At 27.3% G+C, this 22,819-nt stretch overlaps 1 protein-coding gene across 2 annotated transcripts in view; it reads right to left on the bottom strand.

Moving 5' to 3' along the window:
• The window catches only part of LOC122509290 (BAG domain-containing protein Samui-like), a 30,200-nt gene that overhangs the window by 5,079 nt on the left and 2,302 nt on the right, over window positions 1–22,819 (bottom strand). The window contains exon 1 of one of the 2 annotated variants that reach the window (XM_043623233.1): window positions 10,671–11,333. The exons of the other annotated variant lie outside the window; for it this stretch is intronic. Within the exon in view, the coding sequence (XP_043479168.1) occupies window positions 10,671–10,742 (72 nt within the window). The 5' untranslated portion in view covers window positions 10,743–11,333. Of the gene's footprint in view, window positions 1–10,670; window positions 11,334–22,819 lie in introns of those variants that run through there. 2 annotated transcript variants of the gene reach the window in all.

Below are 22,819 nucleotides of genomic sequence, written 5' to 3'. Positions count from 1 at the left end.
AGCACAATCTATATTAAAAATTCCTTATCACCTATTTCAATCAATTGATGTTTCTTATGTCTGCCATTGTCAGACAGGATCACACTCAATAACTTCCTGTAATTAAAAAATATTATTTACTATTAATATTGGACAAATTGATAATTTTTCTTCTTTCTGAGCCTGGGGACAATTTAGATTTTTTTTTTATTACAAAAAATAGTATTAGAAAGAGATATTTTTAGTCACATTTTTCATTTTAGTTCACATTCATTTTTATATTTATATTAATTCACATTCATTTATTATGAAACTGAAGTTACCAATCTTTTTGTCGACAGTTTTTTATGATTCTCAAATTGAGAATATTTTAGCATCAAAAAGTAGCATCGTAACAATTTTTATACGTTTTTTGCCGTTAAAATTTAATATAATTGTCTCAATTTAAAACTGGATGCAAAAAAATTGAAACCAAGAAGCAAATAATTTTGGATGAAAAAAAATTATTTCTAATTTTTATCCAATTCAGGGTGGTCACAAGTTTCAGTTTATCAATTTCCCCGACAATTTATTGATATTAAAATTATTTTCCCTGACAAAATTCTTTTTACAGGAAAATAAGAATGTTTACGAAAAATGAGTAAAATTTTTTGGATTTTAATAATTTCTAAAAATTACAATTATAACCCTTCCTGAATTCATTTATTTTCTACAATTTTCAACTAAACATCATTTCTAAATCAATTATTTTAAATAACATTTCGAAAGTTCTTCTACAATTCAATTATTTAAATATAAAAACTCAATTTTTTATAATAATTGTAACTCTCCATAACTTTTTCTTAAGTTATTTTTAAATAATTTTTGAAAGATAATAGTTTTTCAAAAAAAATTTACGAACAATTAAAATTTGGTAAAATCTTTTAAAAATAATTGGATTTTTGAAAAATTATAAATAAAAATGATCAAGTTTTTGAAGAATTTTAATTATAAACAGGACCATGATTTCTCAAAAAATTTTAATAAGTCCAAAAAGTTAATTTTCATAAATTTTTATTTACATTGTTCGAAGACAATTGATTCTTAAAAAATTATTATAAAACAATTCTATAATAATTAGTTTTTAAAAATATTTTATTAATGTAATTTTTCGCGAAAATAATTAAATTTCTTAAAAGAATTTTTGTATAATTTAAAAAAACTAATTAATTTTTTGATGAGTTTTAATTAAAAATTTTGAACATGATTGTTTTCTTCGAAATGTTAAAAATAATTCTAAAATGTTATTATTTTTGTATGTATTTGAATTTTTGGAAAAATGTAATTGAAAATACTGAAAATATTGAATTTTAAAAAAAGTAGAAACTAATTTTCATTAATTTTCATTTTTAAATTTACCTTTAAAGATTTTTCATCAAAATTTTTGATATTTCAATATTATTTTCAAAATTTGCAATTAAAATTCTTTAAAAATTGATTTTTAAAAATTGTAAATAAATGCTTGAAATAAATTAATTAATTTCAATTAAATAATTCTAAAATGTTATTATTTTCGTATGTATTTGAATTTTTGAAAATATGTAATTAAAAATACTGAAAATATTGAATTTTAAAAAATTAAAAACTACCTAATTTTCATTTTTAAATTTACTTTTAAAGATTTTTCATCAAATTTTTTTGATATTTCAATATTGTTTTCAAAATTTGCAATTAAAATTTTTCAAAAATTGATTTTTAAAAATTGTAAAAAAATACTTGAAATAAATTAATTATTTTCAATTAAATAATTCTATATAAATTAATTATTTTCAATTAAATTTTAAAAAATTTCAACTATTGCAAAAGATTTTTATTATAGATATATTTGAAAAATTTAATTATTATGTTAAAAAATGATTCAAAAACATTATAAAAATCGAAATAAGTTGCATTTTTTTTTTACTAAAAAATGTTGTATTTTGTTGCAATGTTTAGAAGAAAAGTCGAAAAAGTCGCAATTTTTGAAAATAAATCGGAAAAAGCTTCATTTTCCTTAAATTCCCTGACAAAAAATTTTTTTCTGTCATTTCTCTGGTTTTACTGCAAAAATTTTTGTTTTCCTCATATTTTCCTGTATTTACTGACAAAAAATTTGTTTTCTTGACATTTCCCTGACTTTACTGAAATGTAACCACATTGAATTAAATATGGCGAGGAAGACTGAAAAATTTGCTCATTTCTATTAATTTTGTCGACATAAATTTTAGTATCTTCAGTTTCATAAAAAATTTCGTTTTTTTTTTACAAATAAAAATTGATAATACAAAAAAAAAATTCGTTTGCTATGAAGGTTAAGATACAAATGCAGGTAAAGTGAATCGTCTCTGAATTGTGTGTGTGTGCGAGTGCGTGTGTGAATATATGATGAAAAAGTGGGTGAATGTCACGGTGACCATAAGTATCATTTTTGATGAAAAAGTAGGTCACGGCTCAAACATTCCCTCTTATACATGTTTGGCTAAAATAATCGTGCGACAATAATCTTTCTTTGGAATCATTGCCAAAACAAAGAATATATATAAGTCAAAAATTTTTTTTTTTTTGCTTTCAGTTCTAAATAATATTCAATGAAATAAAGCAATATTAGTATATACAGAGGCATTTTGTAGAAGCAAATAATTAAAAATCGATCATGCGTAATAAATTCGATTTTCTAGGGACATAAATTTGTCAATTACTGCGATATTAAATTACACTGTGCACCCATTATTACTGCGCTCGAGTATATATCAATAATAAAACACGCTTTTGATACAAAAGATATAATTTTTACACTAATTGATGAATTTGAAAAGTAATTTCATTATTTGGGGACAATTTGTTTTCTTTTATCGGTCCAGCAATAAAGAGGAGCAATTAAATTCTTAATATCCAAGTTCTCGAATAATAAATAAATAAATTACGTGAAATAAATCAAAATTCATGTAGTAAATAATTTAAGATAATAATAATGATAAGAAAATAAATAAAAGATGTTTAAATTCATTTGTTTGGCCTAATGGCCAAACAAATGAATTTAAACATCTTTTATGTATATAATTTATGGCTTCCAAAAATATTAAATTAATTAAATTAATTAAATTAATTAAATTAATAATAATATAAAATTAATAATTTATTTTTAATATTGTTTCATTATTTATGTCCTTGAAGTTAGCATCGACGCTCAGCATTGAAAATAATTTTTTGGCTTTTTAAAGATGAATATAAATATCACTAATTTTAATATTCTTTTATTCACTAAGATTATAAAAATAACTTCTATTTTATTTTCTAGACTTTTTAACTATACAAATTTTTCGGAGCACGTCACAAATATTTAATAATTTTAATTTAATAAAATTTCTTAATTTCTATAATTTAATTCAATAACGTAATAAGAGTTTTAAAAACTAACTTTTCTTCAGAATTTTCAATTATAAATTTATTTAAAATTCAAATTTAAAATCTTGAAATTTAATTATTTATAAAAATTTTAAATCTTTTTAAATTAAATAATCTTAAATATCTATTATTTGTTTATTTAGATAATTATCTTTAAATAATCTCTTAAAATTTTAAATATGAAATCTTCTTTCATAATTTCCAATGCAACTTTAATAAAATTAAATGTAAATAATAAAAATATAATAATATGATAGCATGGTAATAATATTATTACTATTAATAAATTATATTATTATTAATAATAGAAAATAAAGTTAAACCGTTTTTTTTGGAATCAAAGTCTATGAAACAATATACAGAGGTTATATATATAAAAAAGTAAATATGTTACTCTTTCTTGTCCCCTCTCTCTCTCTCACTTTAGAGATTTTTTCGTCTTTTGCGATATCATCGCCCACGTGATAATATGTTATACGTCATTATTGGAGGAAGGCTCGACGACTTGGCACATCGTAAATACGAAAATTTGCTCGTGCCGGTTATCCAAAAACCGGTTTTTGTGCCTCCGAGAAAAAACATTAAAGGTACTTTAAGTAAAGAGTTGGCTTAGATCACAAACTAAAATATAAAATTGATTCTATTTACACTGCGACGATGAGCGACACTTGGATCTTAAGAAAGTAATCATCGCAAAAGTAAAAAGTATATCTTCTTTCGCAAAATCAAAATATACAAAAAATTCCTTCTTAAAGACTTTTCTCTCCAAAAATATTGGATCATCAACACAAAGAAAATATTAGGTAATGTTTTAAATTTAATTTAATTAATTTTGTTACTAATAAATTAATTAAATATAAAAACATTAGGTAATAAATAAATAATGAAAATTTGGATAATATAATGAAAATATTAAAAAAAATATGTCTGTTAATTTTCCTATGTCTGGCTGAAAACAACTGTTACCACTTAAAAATGAACTATACCGTCCCACTTTATTTTCTTTTTCTACTTATCACACATATATTAATTAATTAATTAAGTTAATTAAGGAAATGAAGTATTTAACATAATTGTTTTTACTTTTGTCATTGTCTGACTGATAAATACTATTTCTACTTAAAAATGAAATATTGTCCTAAAAGACTGCCCTTTTCTACTTTACAATCAGTTGTGTCTAATTTTTAGATTTTAAAATATAAATAAACTTCTCTATATATTTTTTTATCGGTTTTATCATTGTCTGGCTAATAAAAACTGTTTCTACTTAGAAACGAACTATCGTCCTACTTGATTCCCTTTTTCTACTTATCAATTATTTTTTATATTTTGGATTTTAAATAAGTAAAGAAACTTCTTTATTATGTTCTTTTTTCGTTTTTCTCATCGTCTGGCTAATAACAACTGTTTCTACTTAGAAATGAACTATTGTCTTATTTGATTTCCTTTTTCTACTTATCAAATTATTTTTTATATTTTGGATTTTAAATAAGTAAGTAAACTTCTTTATTATATATTTTTTACAGTTTTTCTCATTGTCTGGCTATAAAAAACAGTTTCTACTTAAAAATGAACTCTTGTACTGTTTAATTTCATTTTTCTAATTATGAGATAATTTGTTCAATTTTTCGATTTTAAATAAGATAATAAACTATCTTCACTAATTTTTTATTGTTTTTCTCATTGTCTGACTGATAAAAACTATTTCTACTTAAAAATAAAATATTGTCTGAATAGATTGACATTTTTCTACTTCTCAAAAAGTTGTGTATAATTTTTGGATTTTAAATAAAATAAACTTCTTTACATTTTATATCGCTTTTCTTATTGTCTAGCTAATAACAACTGTTTCTACTTAAAAATTAACTATTGTCTTTTTTTTCTTTTTCTACTTGTTAGATAATTTGGTTAATTTTCTAGTAAAAAAAACGTATTAAACATAATTTATTTTTTGTTTTTTTCCTTTTTTTCATTGTCTGACTGATATAAACTGTTTCTACTTAGAAATTAATTATTGTCTTAGTTGATTTTCTTTTTTTAATTATCAAATAATTTTTGGATTTTAAATAATAAGAAAATAAACTTCTTTATACGTATTTTTTAAATCGGTTTTCTCCCCAGGTGCGAAAAGTTGGTCGGGCCATGGTCGCGGCGACCAAGTGGATAGTCGTGCCGACCTTGGCAACCAAAGGTCGGCCGAACTAGCGAATTGTAACACCCGCCGTCCAGTGGCTGACATGGTCGGGCCGACTATGGCTACCAAAGTCGGACCGACCAGGGGTGCCAAAGTTTTGCCAACCATGTGAAAGAATGTCGGCTTGACTTTGGCAACCATGGTCGTGCCGACCTTGGCAGCCAAAGGTCGGCCGAACTAGCGAATTGTAACACCCGCCGTCCAGTGGCTGACATGGTCGTGCCGACTATGGTTGCCAAAGTCGGGCCGACCAGGGGTGCCAAAGCTTTGCCGACCATGAGAAAGAAGGTCGGATTCACTTTGGCAACCTTGGTCGTGCCGACCTTGGCAGCCAAAAGTCGGCCGACCGATTGCAAAAAATTATTAATTATTTATTATTATTATTAATTATTATTATTCATTATTTATTTGTTTATTGTATACATCTTAACACTAAACGCAATCTTACACATAAATACAAATTAAAATTTCTAACGCTCGCAGGAATCGAACTCGCAACCTAACGCACCGAAGTCTAACACGCTAACCATTACGCTACGCTTACATGAAAGCCTAAGAACAAAAATGATTTTATAAGCTGCAACTTCAAACTGACCATCGGCCCGACTCTGGCCAAAGTCGGCCCGACCAAGTGAAATTAGGTTTTTTGCACTCTGGCTGCCATAGTTTTACCGACCGTCGGCCCGACTCAGGCCAGAGTCGGCCCGACCAATTGAAATTAGGTTTTTTAAACTCTGGCTGCCATAGTTTAACCCACCATCGGCCCGACTCAGGCCAGAGTCGGCCCGACCAACTAAAATTAGGTTCTCTAAACTCTGGCTGCCATAGTTTAACCGACCGTCGGCCCGACTCAGGCCAGAGTCGGCCCGACCAAGTGAAATTAGGTTTTTTGCACTCTGGCTGCCATAGTTTTACCGACCGTCGGCCCGACTCAGGCCAGAGTCGGCCCGACCAATTGAAATTAGGTTTTTTAAACTCTGGCTGCCATAGTTTAACCCACCATCGGCCCGACTCAGGCCAGAGTCGGCCCGACCAATTGAAATTAGGTTTTTTAAACTCTGGCTGCCATAGTTTAACCCACCATCGGCCCGACTCAGGCCAGAGTCGGCCCGACCAATTGAAATTAACCTTTTTAAACTCTGGCTGCCATAGTTTAACCCACCATCGGCCCGACTCAGGCCAAAGTCGGCCCGACCAAGTGAAATTAGGTTTTTTGCACTCTGGCTGCCATAGTTTTACCGACCGTCGGCCCGACTCAGGCCAGAGTCGGCCCGACCAATTGAAATTAGGTTTTTTAAACTCTGGCTGCCATAGTTTAACCCACCATCGGCCCGACTCAGGCCAGAGTCGGCCCGACCAATTGAAATTAGGTTTTTTAAACTCTGGCTGCCATAGTTTAACCCACCATCGGCCCGACTCAGGCCAAAGTCGGCCCGACCAACAGAAATTAACCTTTTTAAACTCTGGCTGCCATAGTTTTACCGACCATCGGCCCGACTCAGGCCAAAGTCGGCCCGACCAACTAAAATTAGGTTCTCTAAACTCTGGCTGCCATAGTTTTACCGACCGTCGGCCCGACTCAGGCCAGAGTCGGCCCGACCAATTGAAATTAGGTTTTTTGCACTCTGGCTGCCATAGTTTTACCGACCGTCGGCCCGACTCAGGCCAGAGTCGGCCCGACCAATTGAAATTAGGTTTTTTAAACTCTGGCTGCCATAGTTTAACCCACCATCGGCCCGACTCAGGCCAAAGTCGGCCCGACCAACAGAAATTAACCTTTTTAAACTCTGGCTGCCATAGTTTTACCGACCATCGGCCCGACTCAGGCCAAAGTCGGCCCGACCAACTAAAATTAGGTTCTCTAAACTCTGGCTGCCATAGTTTTACCGACCATCGGCCCGACTCAGGCCAGAGTCGGCCCGACCAAGTGAAATTAGGTTTTTTGCACTCTGGCTGCCATAGTTTTACCGACCGTCGGCCCGACTCAGGCCAGAGTCGGCCCGACCAACAGAAATTAACCTTTTTAAACTCTGGCTGCCATACTTTAGCCGACCATCGGCCCGACTCAGGCCAGAGTCGGCCCGACCAACTAAAATTAGGTTCTCTAAACTCTGGCTGCCATAGTTTTACCGACCATCGGCCCGACTGAGGCCAGAGTCGGCCCGACCAACTAAAATTAGGTTCTCTAAACTTTGGCACCCATAGTCGGCCCAAACTTGGGTGGAAACAGTAACCAAAGTCGGCCCGACTTTGGCTGCCGACCTATTGGCAGCCATAGATGGGCCGACCTGCGCCCGACCTTCCAACTCTGGCGGCCGACCAAAATTCGCACCTGGGTCATTGTCTGACTAATAACAACTGTTTCTACTTAGATATTAACCACTGTCCTACTTGATCTTCTTTTTCTACTTATCAAATTATAGTTTTTATATTTTGGATTTTATGTAACTAAAAATAAAATAATTTACTAATTTTTTATTGTGTTTTCTCGATGTCTGACTATTAACAACTGTTTCTACTTAAAAGTAAAATATTGTCCAAACAGATTGCCTTTTCTACTTTTAAAATAGGTAGTTGTGTATAAATTTTAGATTTTTAATAAGTAAATAAACTTCTTTTCAATTTTTATATCGTTTTTCTTCTTGTCTGGCTAGGAACAACAGTTTCTACTTCGAAATTAACTCTTGTCATATTTGATTTCCTTTTTCTATTTATCAAATTAATTTTATATAATTTTTAGATTTTAAATAAGAAAATACACTACTTTACGTATTTTTTATCGTTATTCTCATTGTCTGACTGATAAAATCTGTTTCTACTTAGAAACGATCTGTTGTCCTACTTGATTTCCTTTTTCTACTTAACAAATAAATTTTATATTATTTTTGGACTTTAAATAAGTAAATGAACTTCTTTTCATATTTTTTTAAATCATTTTTCTCATTGTCTGACACATAACAACCGTTTCTACTTAAAACAAACTATTGTCCCACTTTATTTTCTTTTTCTACTTATATCAGATAACTTTGGTTAATTTTCTCGTATAAAAACGTAAATGAAGTATGTAACATAATTGTTTTTACTTTTTTTCATTGTCTGACTGATATAAACCATTTCTACTTAAAAATAAAATATTTGTCCCGCAATAGATTACCTTTTTCTACTTATCAAATAGTTAAGTATAATTTTTAGATTTTTTTAATAAAGTAAACTACTTTATATATTTTTTATCGTTTTTCTCATTGTCTGGCTGATAACAACTGTTTCTACTTAGAAATTAACTATCGTTCTACTTGATTTTTTTTCTACATTATTATCAGATAATTTGTTCAATTTTTGGATTCTAAATAAGTAAATAAACTACTTAACTAATTTTTTTCGCATTGTCTGGCTAATAACAACTGTTTCTACTCAGAAATGAACTATCGTCCTTCTTGATTTCCTTTCTCTACTTATCATCAGATAATTTTGTTCAATTTTTGGATTTTAAATAAGTAAATAATCTTCTTTACATTTTTTATCGTTTTTCTCATTGTCTGACTAATAACTAATAAAATTTAAAAGAATAAAGAAAATTTAGATAATAATTTGGGTAATAATAAAAGTATTGAAAAAAGAAAGAAAGAGAAAAATAAAAAAAATATTAACTAAGCAATAAATAAAAGAAATTTGGTTAATAATATAAGAATATTGAAACCAAAGAAAGAAAATTAAAAAAAATACTAGGTAATTAATAAATAAAAAAAGTAAATATTAAGTAATTAAGAAATAAGAATAAATAAAGAAGTTTGGATAATAAATTGGCTAATAATGAATATAATTATATTTAAATATATCGAGAAAAAATAAAGAACTGGAATAATAAAGAAAATATTAGGTCATTAAATAAGCAAAATATTAGGTCATAAGCAGAAAAGCAAAAAAATATTCATTATTCCAGAAAATTAATTCCTAGTGTATTATTTTAATATACTGCGGGAATATAGTTAATATATGAATATAATAATAATAATAATAATGCTTCCATCCTGACAGTGCATGAGGAGAATTAACGCATGAATAACAAATTTCATAATTTTCCTCTGATTATGCGGTAAATTTATGGACATTTTTTCTATTGTGTGATTGACATATATATTTTATTTTTCTCCAAATGAATCATAAGCCAGGTGATAAAAAAAACTATACATTGACTGAAAATATCAAAAAAACTCAGGCCAAAAGAATCGTCACTTTAAAACATTAAGGTAGTATGAGTTTCGACGTCATTGGACAGAAAAGTTATTTCTAACTTCCACGTAACATCGTCCAAACGCGGGGGAAACAAAAATGAAACTGATACTAAGCAACAATTTTTAACGTGAAAAATGCACGGCAAACAGAAAAAAAACAATATCGCAAATAAAATTGACATCATGACAATAATAAATATAATAAGTCAAATTTTTTTTTTAGAAAATGGGTAAATTTTTCATTTTTTGCGACTACGAATTCGGATATTGTGTGAGTGGAAAAAAATTGTTTGCAAAGAGAAGCAAGCAGTAAGCAAAGCTTTTAATAATTTATCCACATTCATTATATATTTGATATATCAATTTAGAAAAAAATTGTTTATTTTTGCAATGAGTATATTAAAAAATTAATATATTTTTAAAATTTTTGCGAAAATTCTCATAAATATTTAATTTGAGTGCAATAAATTTTTGTATGTTTTGGTATAAAGAATTTTTCTTTGGAATTCCATTAGAAAATGATTCTGAGTCATGTAATTGGCACTTTCGGTAGATTGTTGAATTTGATCAAGAGAATTAGATAATATTATACGTTATAAAGTACTTTCATTTTTTTTCAGTAAAGAATTATAAAACGAGAAAAGTTTTATTATAAAAAGAAGCTGAGAGATATTCGAACAATCTAGAAGAAGGAACCTTGACGAAAATTTTATTATATATCGCGCATGTCACCTTGATTTGGAAAAATTCGTGGGAGGGACACGGAAGGAAAGTTAAAAAAAAATTTCAACAAATTTGAAATAGGAGGAAATTTTTTTTTTTTCTTGAGAAAGGGCACTTACAGGGAAATCGCAATCCAGATCGATCCTTCGTCCGAATTTGGATGCGTTGTCCAGCATGACAGGCGAGTCCATAGCTCTTATGGACTCTTTTAGAAACGTGATTATTCCTTTTTTTTTTAATTTATAAAATCACACGATTTTTTATTGACTAAGACTATTTTTTTCTTTTCCAAAAATAGCCTCGTATTAATGAATTTTGATTTGCTTTAAAATGGCTAAAGAAGCTCGCTAAAAAAATGCCGGTAGAGGTTATGCGAGCGATGCCAACACGCTTCTAAAATCTTGTCAGTTACCGATTATTTAAATGATTATGCCAGATTCTCTCCAGTCAGAAAATTTGAAGATTATTTATTGTTCCTCCTGTTTCCTCTCTCTCTCTCTCTCTTTCACTTCGGTTTTGCGGGGGGGTTTAATTTTAGTCTCTAAACAAATGAATTTTAGAGAACTTATCACTTTTTCACTTTGGTCACTAAGAATACTTTTTAGTTTTTTGATGACAATCTTTAATGCACTTTAAATTCTGCATATAGAATATAAAAAAAACGCGTGAGATCACGCATAAACCCACTGAAAACTATTGAGATACTGTCATACGAGAAGGCGGGGGAACAACTTAAATGTGTTGGCACTGCGACACCACGTGATGCGCGCGCAAACGCAGTCACCAGAAACTTCCAGAGAGTTCTACAATGATCAATGGATGAGAAGTTTCTACAGACTCAACATAATTTCTTTAGAGAATCATTTTTGAAAGGAGAAAAATACAAGAAAGAAAATTGTGTTTTTTTTCGGAGAGAAAAGAAGAAGGGGGGCAAAATTTGTGACGACGATGATGATGATGATGATGTTTTCAAAAGGTGGCGCTACTTTATACGAGAGGTTACGTATAATATGTTGTCTAGCAAAACACGTGCACTACAAACTGAAATGTCAACTCTGCTGTCTACCTGCTAACACCGAAGCACGTGGCCTCTTTAACAATGAGATAAATTTTCATTTTTTTTTTTACGAATTTTTGCACTTTTCTTCAGTGCTTGAACTAAGTCCGTAAAGGTCCGCAAATTTGCTTCAAATCCGTAAAAGTCAGTTTTTTTTAAAAAAAGGTGCGTGTCCGTAATTTGATTGAATAAGGACGAAAAGTTCGTAAATTATTGATACGATACAATTTGGAGAATTTTAGAGAAATTACAAATAATTGCCGAAATTCCATTATGTTCAAAAATTGTAAAAAATTCTTGTCAAAATTTCAATTACAGGATTCCTACAGAAATCCGAATTTAAAATTCCATAACTTTTCCATGATTTACAGGTCAAATTTTTACGAAATTCCAGTGGAATTTTAAATCTAATTTCATTATTTTTTGGCTCTTTAAAAACACTTTACTTATTTAAAAGTCTCGAATCTTTGGTAAAAAAATCTAAAATTATCGAAAATTATCAAAAATTCAAAAATCCGAATTTCTTAAAATTCAACATTTTTTCCTCTCTTTTATGGGATTTAGCTTCATTATTTTTGTGCTCTTGAAAAATACTTTACTTATTTAATAGTCTCGACTCTTTGGTGAAAAATCTAAAATTATCGAAAATTATCAAAAATTCGAAAAACCGATTTTTTTAAAATTCAACATTTTTTCCTCTCTTTTATGTCATTTAGCTTCATTATTATTTGAATTTCTATTCAAGAGAAAAAATGGAAAACAGGAAAAATTTTGAAACTATAAAAAATTCCAGGCCTTTTCCATGATTTCCCTGATTTCCAGAAGCATTTTAAAAATTCCATACCATTTCCATGATTTCCATGATTTCCAGATTCTGTTTCTGCTCCGAAATTCAATTATTTTCAAAAGTAATAAAATTCTTCTTAGAAATTCAATTATGTTCAAATATTTACAAAAATTCTAGTCGAAATTTCAATTATCTTTATAAATCATCAAATTCTGCTCCGAAATTCAATTAATTATTTTCAAAAATAATAAAATTCTTCTAAGAAATTCAATTATGTTCAAAAATTTACAAAAATTCTCGTCAAAATTTCAATTATCTTTATAAATCATCAAATTCTGCTCCGAAATTCAATTAATTATTTTCAAAAATAATAAAATTCTTCTAAGAAATTCAATTATGTTCAAAAATTTACAAAAATTCTCGTCAAAATTTCAATTATCTTTATAAATCATCAAATTCTGCTCCGAAATTCAATATTATTTTCAAAAGAAATAAAATTCTTTTTAGAAATTTAATTATTATATGTTCAAAAATTCAAAAAAATTATCAAAATTTCAATTATTTTTGTAAATAAATAAAATTCTTCTCCTAAATTGAATTCTTTTACAAAATTTTAATTATTTTCAAAAATTGTCCTACAATTCAATGATTTTCACTATCTACTATTTTAATAAAATTTTCCGCAAAAGAATTCAATTGTTTAAAAAATTGTAATAAAATTCTATGCAAACATTTAATTATTTTCATATAAAATAATAAAAATTTCACAGCAATTCAATTATTTACAAATTTTTTATAAATTTATTCGCAATAATTAAATTATTTTCATAAATAATAAAATTTTGACAAGATTCAATAATTCTTCTCGTAAATAATAAAATTCTTTTTAGGAATTCCATTATTTTCATAAATAATAAAACTCATTGCAGAATTTCATTTATTATTAATACAATTTTAATCGAATTTCTATAAAAATGTGTTTATTCTTTAAAAAATGTTATTAAAATTCTTCGAAAAAATTCAATTATTTAAAAAGTTTTAATAAAATTCTTTATGAAAATTTAATTTTAAGAAACATTCAATTATTCAATAAATTGTATTTAATTTTCTATTTAAATAATTGAATTCTCGTAGAATTTTCGATTAAACATTGATTTAAACATTAATTTCATTTATAAAATTTTAGATTCCGTTTGAATATTAAAATCATTATAACGTGATTTTTTGAAAATAATTGAATTTTGAAAAGGTTTTAAATTAAAATCTTTGAAAATTTTCAAAATTCTTACTACTTTTTAGTTTTTACATAATTTACTAAATTTCAAAATCGGCAGTGTCACACCGGCAAATGAAAATGATTTTTTCCATTCAAATCATTGATGGATAAAAAAATTCCATGGAAGAAAATTAATAGTAATTTATTTAGTGATGAATCATCGTTTGCTATATATTTTTGTATTAATTTCAGATACAACACTGATCTCCAGCTTCCACAATTTTTTTTTTTTGGGACAGAAAACTTTCTTTTATACATTTTGCGGGGCGCCAGGCAAGGTTGTTGCCTGACTCGTTCACCTGGCTCCTTTTATAGAAAAACACTTCCCCCTTGAGTTCTTCAAGCAGGAAACTGCAGGGACGACGACGATTTTTTTTTATATGGAAGCAAAAAGGATGCGATCATCGCACCGAGGCGTAATGATAATGCCTACATTAAATTTCTTCAAAGATAAATTACCCGTGAATTTTTGCTTTATCATTTAGGTTGGTAGCTTTGACTTAATTAAGAGATTATGTACAAAAGTCCTTTTTCCGAGCGACACTTTTATCGAAACATTTAAGATATTGTATTAAGGGACTTTAATGTTTTCATTTGAGAATTAAAGTGAATTTTACTTTTTATCAACTTTAGGTATATTATTTTATTTATTTGAAGCATTAATAATTTTTTTTTTGATAAATATTTTATGGTTATTGTAACTGTAAAATATGTTATTTTATAGGTAAACTTCAATGTCAAAATACTTAAGGAAGACCACGCTAAATTTCAAAATAATTTTTAACGAATAGTTTCAGGGTTGCCACGCTTTTGCTCTTTTCAAATTCCCTGACTTTTCCAGGTTACACTGAAAAAAAATTTATTTCATTCAAATAAGTGATCAATTGACTATTATCAAATAAATATTTAATTGAATCAAATATTATTTATTGGAGTCAAATAAATGGTATTTGCTTTAAATACTGAAATGATTGGTTCAAATACCATTTAATTGACTCTATAATAAATATTTATTTGATAATATAGTCAATTGATCACTTATTTGAATGAAATAAATTTTTTTTCAGTGTAAAAAACGGAATTTTTCCAGGTTTTTAAAATTACATTTATATTCTCGGACTTTTACAGGTTTAACGACTCGTTTATTTAATGATACAAAATAGAAAAAAAAATAATATGAATTTTCGGAAACGCCCACAATTTTCATTGTTTTCCAAAAAAACTGGAAAATCCTATGAAGTAGTCTACTTTAGACAAACTTCAAAGCCAAAAAACTTCAAAGAACACAAAAGTCAAATATTTTCTAATGCATCCTAAAAATTTATTTTTTTCAAGTATTTTTAATAAAATTCTCTAACTTTTTCCTGATTTCCCGACTAATTTTACTTTTCCTAAGACTTTTCCCTGAATTCCCGCTGATTTTTCTGATCTTTGGTAAACCTGATAATAATAAATGTATATAGAACCAAAATGATTACCAAAGAAATTGAATAAAAAATAATTACTCAAAAAAATTAATAATTGTGCTAATTTATGGAACTTGATGATCATAGAATTATTTTCGTTCAAATGCCTCCTTTTACTCTATGACTATTGTTTGAAGAATTTTTTTCACTGCCTTAAGGGTCAGGTACTAGTGAACTATAAAATTCTTATTTGACTGTTAGTCATACGATTGGATTTTGGCTTTCCTCCAGAGATCTCTATTTTTCTAAAGACTGCATGCATGCAAAAATACGCCTTGTATTTCAACACATTGCTTTTGTACGTGGATTAAACGTTGTCCTTGTTTCAAGCAAATTAAATGTATATCAATTCAATCCAATGTACATCAATTCCACCAAATCAATTAAATAATATTATTGTTTGATTTCAGAAAAAAAATAAAGAAAGAAAAAAAAATTAGTGAAATATTGCATCAATAAAAAAAATATTAAATTAAATTCTCCCCTCTGTTAATTACTGTTAATTGCACATGTATTTTTTGCAGTCTGTCGAAATTTATCGATCATGCTAATTAAATGAATAAAGTTTTGAATAAAGTTGCGAATAAAATTTTTAATTCATATAGAATAATAATTTTTTTTAAGTATAAGCGGAAGCGGAAATTGTGCCGTCGAAGGGCACGTTACGAAATGACTCTACAGCATATATATTCTTGGCTGATTTCCAAATATGTTCAGCTAATAAACTTTTGTTGAGAGTTTAAAGTCTCAATTATGGAATATTTTACAAAAGTTGATTGCAAAATCAGAGCGCCATTCAGTCGCGCGGAAATCTCTCTTTAAAAAAATCCCTTTCGCAAGCCATAAAAAAAAATAATGTGGGGAGGAAAAGAAAAAGTAAATGAATAATAAAAAAAAATCATTTTTCACATATTTTAAAATTTATTCACACTCTCAAGTTGATAAATAAATTCTACGTTCTACACGCGAAACAATTCTTGGAAGTTTAGTTAATAATTTGAAACACCTGCACGCGATCGTACTTGACCTTTTGATAATGTCCAGAATTTGCACTGATTAATGAAATATATATTGCAAAAAAAATATTTTGCCAGAAAGTTTTAATGCTTTTATATTAAAATTATTATCTAAAATTTTAACCGAAATTCATTTTAAAATAAATTTTTATAAGAAAATTCTACGAGAATTCAATTATTTAAATACAAAACTAATAAAGTAATAAATAATTTATTGAATAGTTGAATGCTTCTTAAAATTGAATTTTTATGAAAAAATAAAAATAATTAATTTCTTTTAAGAAATTTAATTAAAATTTTACAGAAAATTAAATTAAAGAATTTTAAAACAATTTTTGAAAATAATTTAAAACTTTTAAAGAATTTTATTAAAATTTTTTTAAATAATTGATTTTCTGCGACGAATTAAAAGTTTTTTTTATGAAAATATTTGAATTTTTGCAATGGATTTTATTATTTTATTGAATAATTGAATGTTTCTTAAAATTGAATTCTTTTGTCATGTTTTAATAAAATTTTTAAGAATAATTGCATTTTTCGAGGAATTTATTAAAAATTGTATTAAAAAAAAAAATTTTAATTCTGCGATGAAATTAATTGAATTCCTAAATGAAATTTTATTATGTATGAAAATAATTAAATGTTTTCGTAGAATTGTATCAACAAATTTTTTCAATAATTAAATTTTTTAATACATTTTATGAAAATAGTAAATTATGAAAATTATTGAATTACGAAAAACTATTGAAACTAATTGAAATTTTGGCAAAGAATTTTATTTAAATTTTTAAAAATAATTGAATTTTTGGCGAAAATTTTTGCTATTTATAAAGATAATTGAATTCTTAGCGAGATATTCGTTAAAATTTTTATAAATAATTGAATTTCTTCGAAGAATTTTATTACTTTTGAAAATAATTGAATGTTGTTATTTATGAAAATAATTGAATTTTGCAAAGATTTTTATTAAAATTCCTAAGAATAATTGAATTTCTATGAAGAATTTTATTATTTTTCAAGATAATTGCATTAAAACTTTGGAAATAATTGAACAATATTTAAAAATCCATTGTGGTCAGAAATAGAAAAAAAAAATTTCTCTAGTACTTTTAATAAGAATTCCTGACTTTTCCCTGATTTTCCTGAACAATTCTACTTTCCCTGATTTTTTCCTGAATTCCCTGACCTGTGGAAACCCTGATGTATTTAAAAAAAAGGGGTTCAAAAAAATGTATTGCAAAAGAAATATTTGTCAATTTAAAAAAATGTTTCAACGAATATCATTTTACGTTTTGGAAAACGATTATTTTAAAGGCTTATTAAGAAAGTCGAGGGAATTTAAATAACAACTAATTATAATTTATGAGACACTTGTATAAGATCTTAAATAATAAAAATGAAGCATTACGTGCACACCTTTTCTTGAGTCTCGTAAATTGTAACAAAAATTTAATGAACAAAATTGCATTAAAGAAAATGATTTTTTTTCATGGTAAGGTTATAGTTTAAAAATAGAAATCGCAAGGATTTCTTGTTCCAGTAAATACATAATTCTACTTTTATCTAGTAAATATAACGAACAATGTAAAATTTGTTACACTTCGTTATTTGGAATTTTCGTCTAATATAAAGCTTGTTAGCTCAAGATATAACGTGGGCAGTATAAATTTGCCCGTATAATTGAAAAAATACGAAGAATATATTCAATTCCTTTATATTTTTTGTTTCACCCGTAATTTCACGACTGTTTTCTTGAAAGTATCAAATTTATACCAAATTGGATCAAAATTGATGAGAAATGAGATCAAATCGATAGTCAGGTCTCGGATCGATTTGAAGACCAAAAAAAAAGAAGTTGTTTTAGTCGATTCAAAATACAGTCGAATCTCGATTAACCGAATTCTTTGTTATCCGAACTATAAATCATTTTATTCGAATTTTTTTTTGTACTTTAAAAACATAATTTTATTAATTTCAAAAAACTAGACTTGAATGCTTCAAAAAACTAAGTTTTTCAGAAGTTTTGAATTAAAATAAGTCAAAATAAACTGATGACTTTTGGATTTTATCAAAATATGCTGAAAAGATCGAGACCTAATATCAAATTGGAGCAAATCGATACCAAATATAGTATCAAAATCGATTCCAAATTGGAGCAAAGTTGATAACAAAATTTGGATATCCAAAGTATGTAACAATGATCCAAAAAATAATGGTATTCGTTGCGATTTCATACTTTTAAGTGGACAGTGAAACGAGCGCTAATAATTAAGTAAACGAACAAGTAAAAACTTCAGAAAAATGTGTAACATTCTCTACAGATATTTATATAAATACATTTTTGAAAGTTTCAAGTGTTGCCATCTTTCGTGATCTATCCGAACTTTTCACTTTGACAGAAAAATATTTTTTACGCAAGTATAATTTAAATTATCAACCGCTTTCTGCAGTTATCATACAGAAGATTCTACCCAAAATTACTCGGTAAGAAATAATAATTTTATTTTCAATTGAAGAATAATAATTTTTCAAAATATAGCTGAATTTCAAATCTTTAGCTAAAATTTATTTACCAAAAAAAGTATGATGAAAAATAATGTGTCGGATAAAGGGCAATATTTAAAAATAGTAGAAGGGATATAAGTTTTTTAAAATGAATTTTGAAGTAATTAGAACTCTACGAGTGTGAAGTGATCTAGGAAAAGTTGTAGGATCATCGATAATGACGATCGATGATCTACGGTGATCGATAGATTCATTAGGAGAACATGAACACTGAGGAGGTATTCTTAACTAGCAACTTACTACTCTCCCATTTTGTGACGTCGACACCTTTCTGAGTAAGAAAGAGAGACAGGTTCTTGGATCATTGCGGCCATTTTGACTTTCCATTTGATAACACAACATGTTATTTGAATATTTTATGTAATTTCAAATTTCAATCGAATAAAAGAAAAAGATGTTGTCAATTTGTCAAAAAATAACGCCTGGTGAAAATCACAATTTTAGTATGTAATCAATAATTTTGCACAGGAAGAAATGAATTTTCAAAATAGAACTAAAAAATTTTGATTTTTGTTTAAAAAACAAACAATTGTTTAAACTGCTGTGTTTGTAAAAAAACCTCAATTGTATAAATCATACATTTCATAAATTTAAGCAGCAATCATTTTTTAGTTCTTCTTTTGATAATTCGCTTGTTAAAGTAAAAATCCTTTTTCTCTGCGTGTTTACCAGGGCAAAATTTTGCGATGAGAATAAAAAGTGAAACTTGACGATTGAAAAAGAATACAGAAAAATATTTTGTAAAACCAGTATTCAAACGCATGCAACAGAGATACTTTTTGGAATGATTTCCATGACAAAAGAATTGACGTGTTTGGGATAATAAAGAAGACATTCGAAGTTGAAGGAAAAAAAATTGGGACAAAAATACAATTTAAATTGTTCGTAGAATTTTATACGCAGAATGCGATATGGGAGTGGCACGTTCTCCTATGGAATTATATTTCATTCATCAATGGATCTTCGAAGGCATTATAAAGTCATTATATGATTTTTGGACAAATCCACTTTTAGATAATAGATTCAATTCAAATCAGCAATAAAATATTGATTTAAAATTTTAAATTAAAATTAAGGCTCAAATTAATATTTTTTTCTTACTTTGTTCATTCGTTAGAACATTCAGAATTTATGGAAAATATTTTTCTTTTGTTACTGCCAATGACGATGAAAAAATAAAGAAAATACTCCAATTTCCAAGGATTAATTATCATTCCATATATATATTAAAAATTGAATGAAATAATAATTTGTGAGTTATGCCTGTAACTTGACATGGATAGTGTCATTGTAATTATTCTTATGTAACACGAGAGGCATACCAGAACGAATTGTATAATTCACTTGCCAACGGCAGTCTGACGATCATACACAAGAGACAGTGTAACTATTATACAGGTGCACGAGAAGAGTCTAGGCAATAAATTGCACATTACTTTTTGGACAGACATCAAAAATGCCATTTATTGTGGTGTTAGAACAAGAACAATTATTCCCTAATACCAAATCGAGTTGGATTAGTCATTAATTTCAGTTGAAACAATTATTCTTAATTATTCGTAGAAAACTGATTAAGAATGTAGCAGTTGAATTTTTAGAACAAACTTTTTTCAGTGTAAAAATCACCGAATTGAAATAGGAAAGAAACATTTAAATAAAACATTTTTTCCTGAAATCGAAAAAATCAATTAATTATTTCAAAAGGTTTATACATTAAAAACTAAATGGACTTTTGTTCCCTTGTTGCGTCCCCTGTTGAACGTCGGCATCAACTTCAGGAACATAAACATTTGGTTAAAAATTAAGTTTTTAATTATAGAATAACAATATTTTTTAACAAAATTCGAACTAACGGAATAAAAAATATCATATTTGAATGTTCAAAACTTTGGGGACATGATTTTTAATATTATACAAAAATAATAAAATAATTAAAAAATCAATAAAGCAATTTTTCTGAGACGCTTGCTTCAAAAATAAAGATATTATCTCTCTGTGTGTCAATTATTTTAATTATGGATGAAGAAAAATGGGAATAAAATCAATACAAAATGGGTATTGGCAAATATTATATACGGCAATAAGTGTTTCAACATTATTGACACCTTCTTATTACGGCGTGTCACGTGTGTATTGTTAATGTATAGAGAAAGGAAAAAGGCAGAGCTTCATGTACACTGTCACATTATAATCATGAGGGTCGTATGAGTCACGAGGAAACGGAAAAATTAGCATAAGAAATGAGATCTCATTTCTAGAAATTCAACATACATCTATATAAAAATTACTATTTTTTTCAATACTATTAATATTAAAAATTTTTTATGTTAAATTATTATTAGTGTAATTATTATTGTATGAATAAATGTATGTTTCAATTAAAACTTTGCTGCAGATGATCAAATTCTTTCTTTAAAAGCAAAAATTTATTATTAAGTAAACCAAAATGTTTATTTAAATTAAATAAATATTTATTTAGTTATTAGACAAAAAAAAAACTTTTGCGAAAAATATACAAAATTTTGCAAAGTTCCGAGAAAAAGTAATTGCCAAAGTAGAGAACCCTTTTGAAATAGAACACCTTTAACACAGATCCTCAGACGTGAATCGTGTTAAAATTGGACGACCACTCGGCCAATTTCAACCAGAACGGATTATGACAGAGAGTTGTCTCTTTAGTCTAAAAGCCACATGATTTGCTTCAAAGTTTATTAAAATTCGTCCCAAAAAATAATTGGAACATGAAAAAATTAAATATAAAATTACTAATAAGTTGCAAACTTCAACAAAGTAGAAAAATGTGCAAACTGACAATAAGAAAAATCTGTCTTATTTATTTTCACTATCCACACAAATGATATATGTAATTAACGTTATCGACTTGAAACATCTTCGAGCAAAATTAACTTCTGCGGTAATTAATTTCACTATAATTGTATAAGGAGAGATTAGTTTAAATTGATATAAGCTTCACAAACTTGAGAGAATGAGGAGAAAAAAAAACTTGTAGATTACAAGTAAAGATTGAGAAAGATTCAAAGACGCACACAGTGCATTGAGTCTTTCTCGTTTGGAATCCAGGAATAGATGAGAAAAGATCGCGTGAAGAAAACGAGAATGGCACCGACCCTTGAACGATCTTGTCACAATAAATAAAAGTTAAGAGTTTGTTGATAGATTTCTTTATAATATTAGACACTATCGAGACATTTTTTTTTTTTATAGAAAGAAAAATGTTTTTTTGGGAATAAATTTTGCCAATTGGAAATCAAAAATACTCTCTAAGACAATAAGTAGACATATAAAATGTAAATTGATACAAATCGAATTTCAAGTTCTCCTTCTGGAATACCATGAGGATCAATGGATGGTTTCTATTTTGAGAGAGTTCTCGAATGTACCAGCCAACAACTTAAACTGTTTCCCCTTGCAATAGATTGTGATCGTCACTGACTGAAAAATTAATTTCTAATTACAAAACTTGTATACCGAATGATTATTTTTTATATGAACTAAATAATATTTAATTCTTATTTAATAAAACAAGAATAAACACACTTGACAATAAAAACAGCAAAGATGAGTAAAATTACATGTCAGCAAAATTTATAGTATAAAAATACATGTACTTAGTATTTATTTTATCTCTTTTCTACTATAAATTATACACTTTCTTATGGTTGAAATGTATTTTTAAAATAAAATCGAGTTCATGTGTGATCAAATATCAACAAAGAAAATTTGGAGCCACTCCAAAATTTAGGGAAAGCAATCTCTTGAGATTCCTTTTTCTCTTATTTTGCAGCTTTATTAAATATTCTGGAAACTGTAAATAGTACACAATTCAGTTCTGATTTTTAATTTTAATTTTTAATTTTAATTTTACTAAAAAATATCTTTTATATTAGAAAGACGAATTATTAACTCAAAATTAAATTATTTACAAATTTAGTAGAGTAATGTAAAGTAATTACAATTTTGAAATTGTTTACACAGAAAAAAAATTTGTTCATTAGAACCATTGGAACTTGAAAAATTTTAATGGAATTTGAAATCTGATTATAATTTTGTTTATTTTAGATTTCAACCATGAAAATTAAA

Source organism: Leptopilina heterotoma, unplaced genomic scaffold (genome assembly GCF_015476425.1).
Source record: "Leptopilina heterotoma isolate Lh14 unplaced genomic scaffold, ASM1547642v1 Lhet_60, whole genome shotgun sequence".
Lineage (NCBI taxonomy): Eukaryota > Metazoa > Arthropoda > Insecta > Hymenoptera > Figitidae > Leptopilina > Leptopilina heterotoma.
The sequence above is the reverse complement of the archived record's forward strand: the minus strand, read 5'-3'. Positions and strand labels throughout refer to the sequence as shown.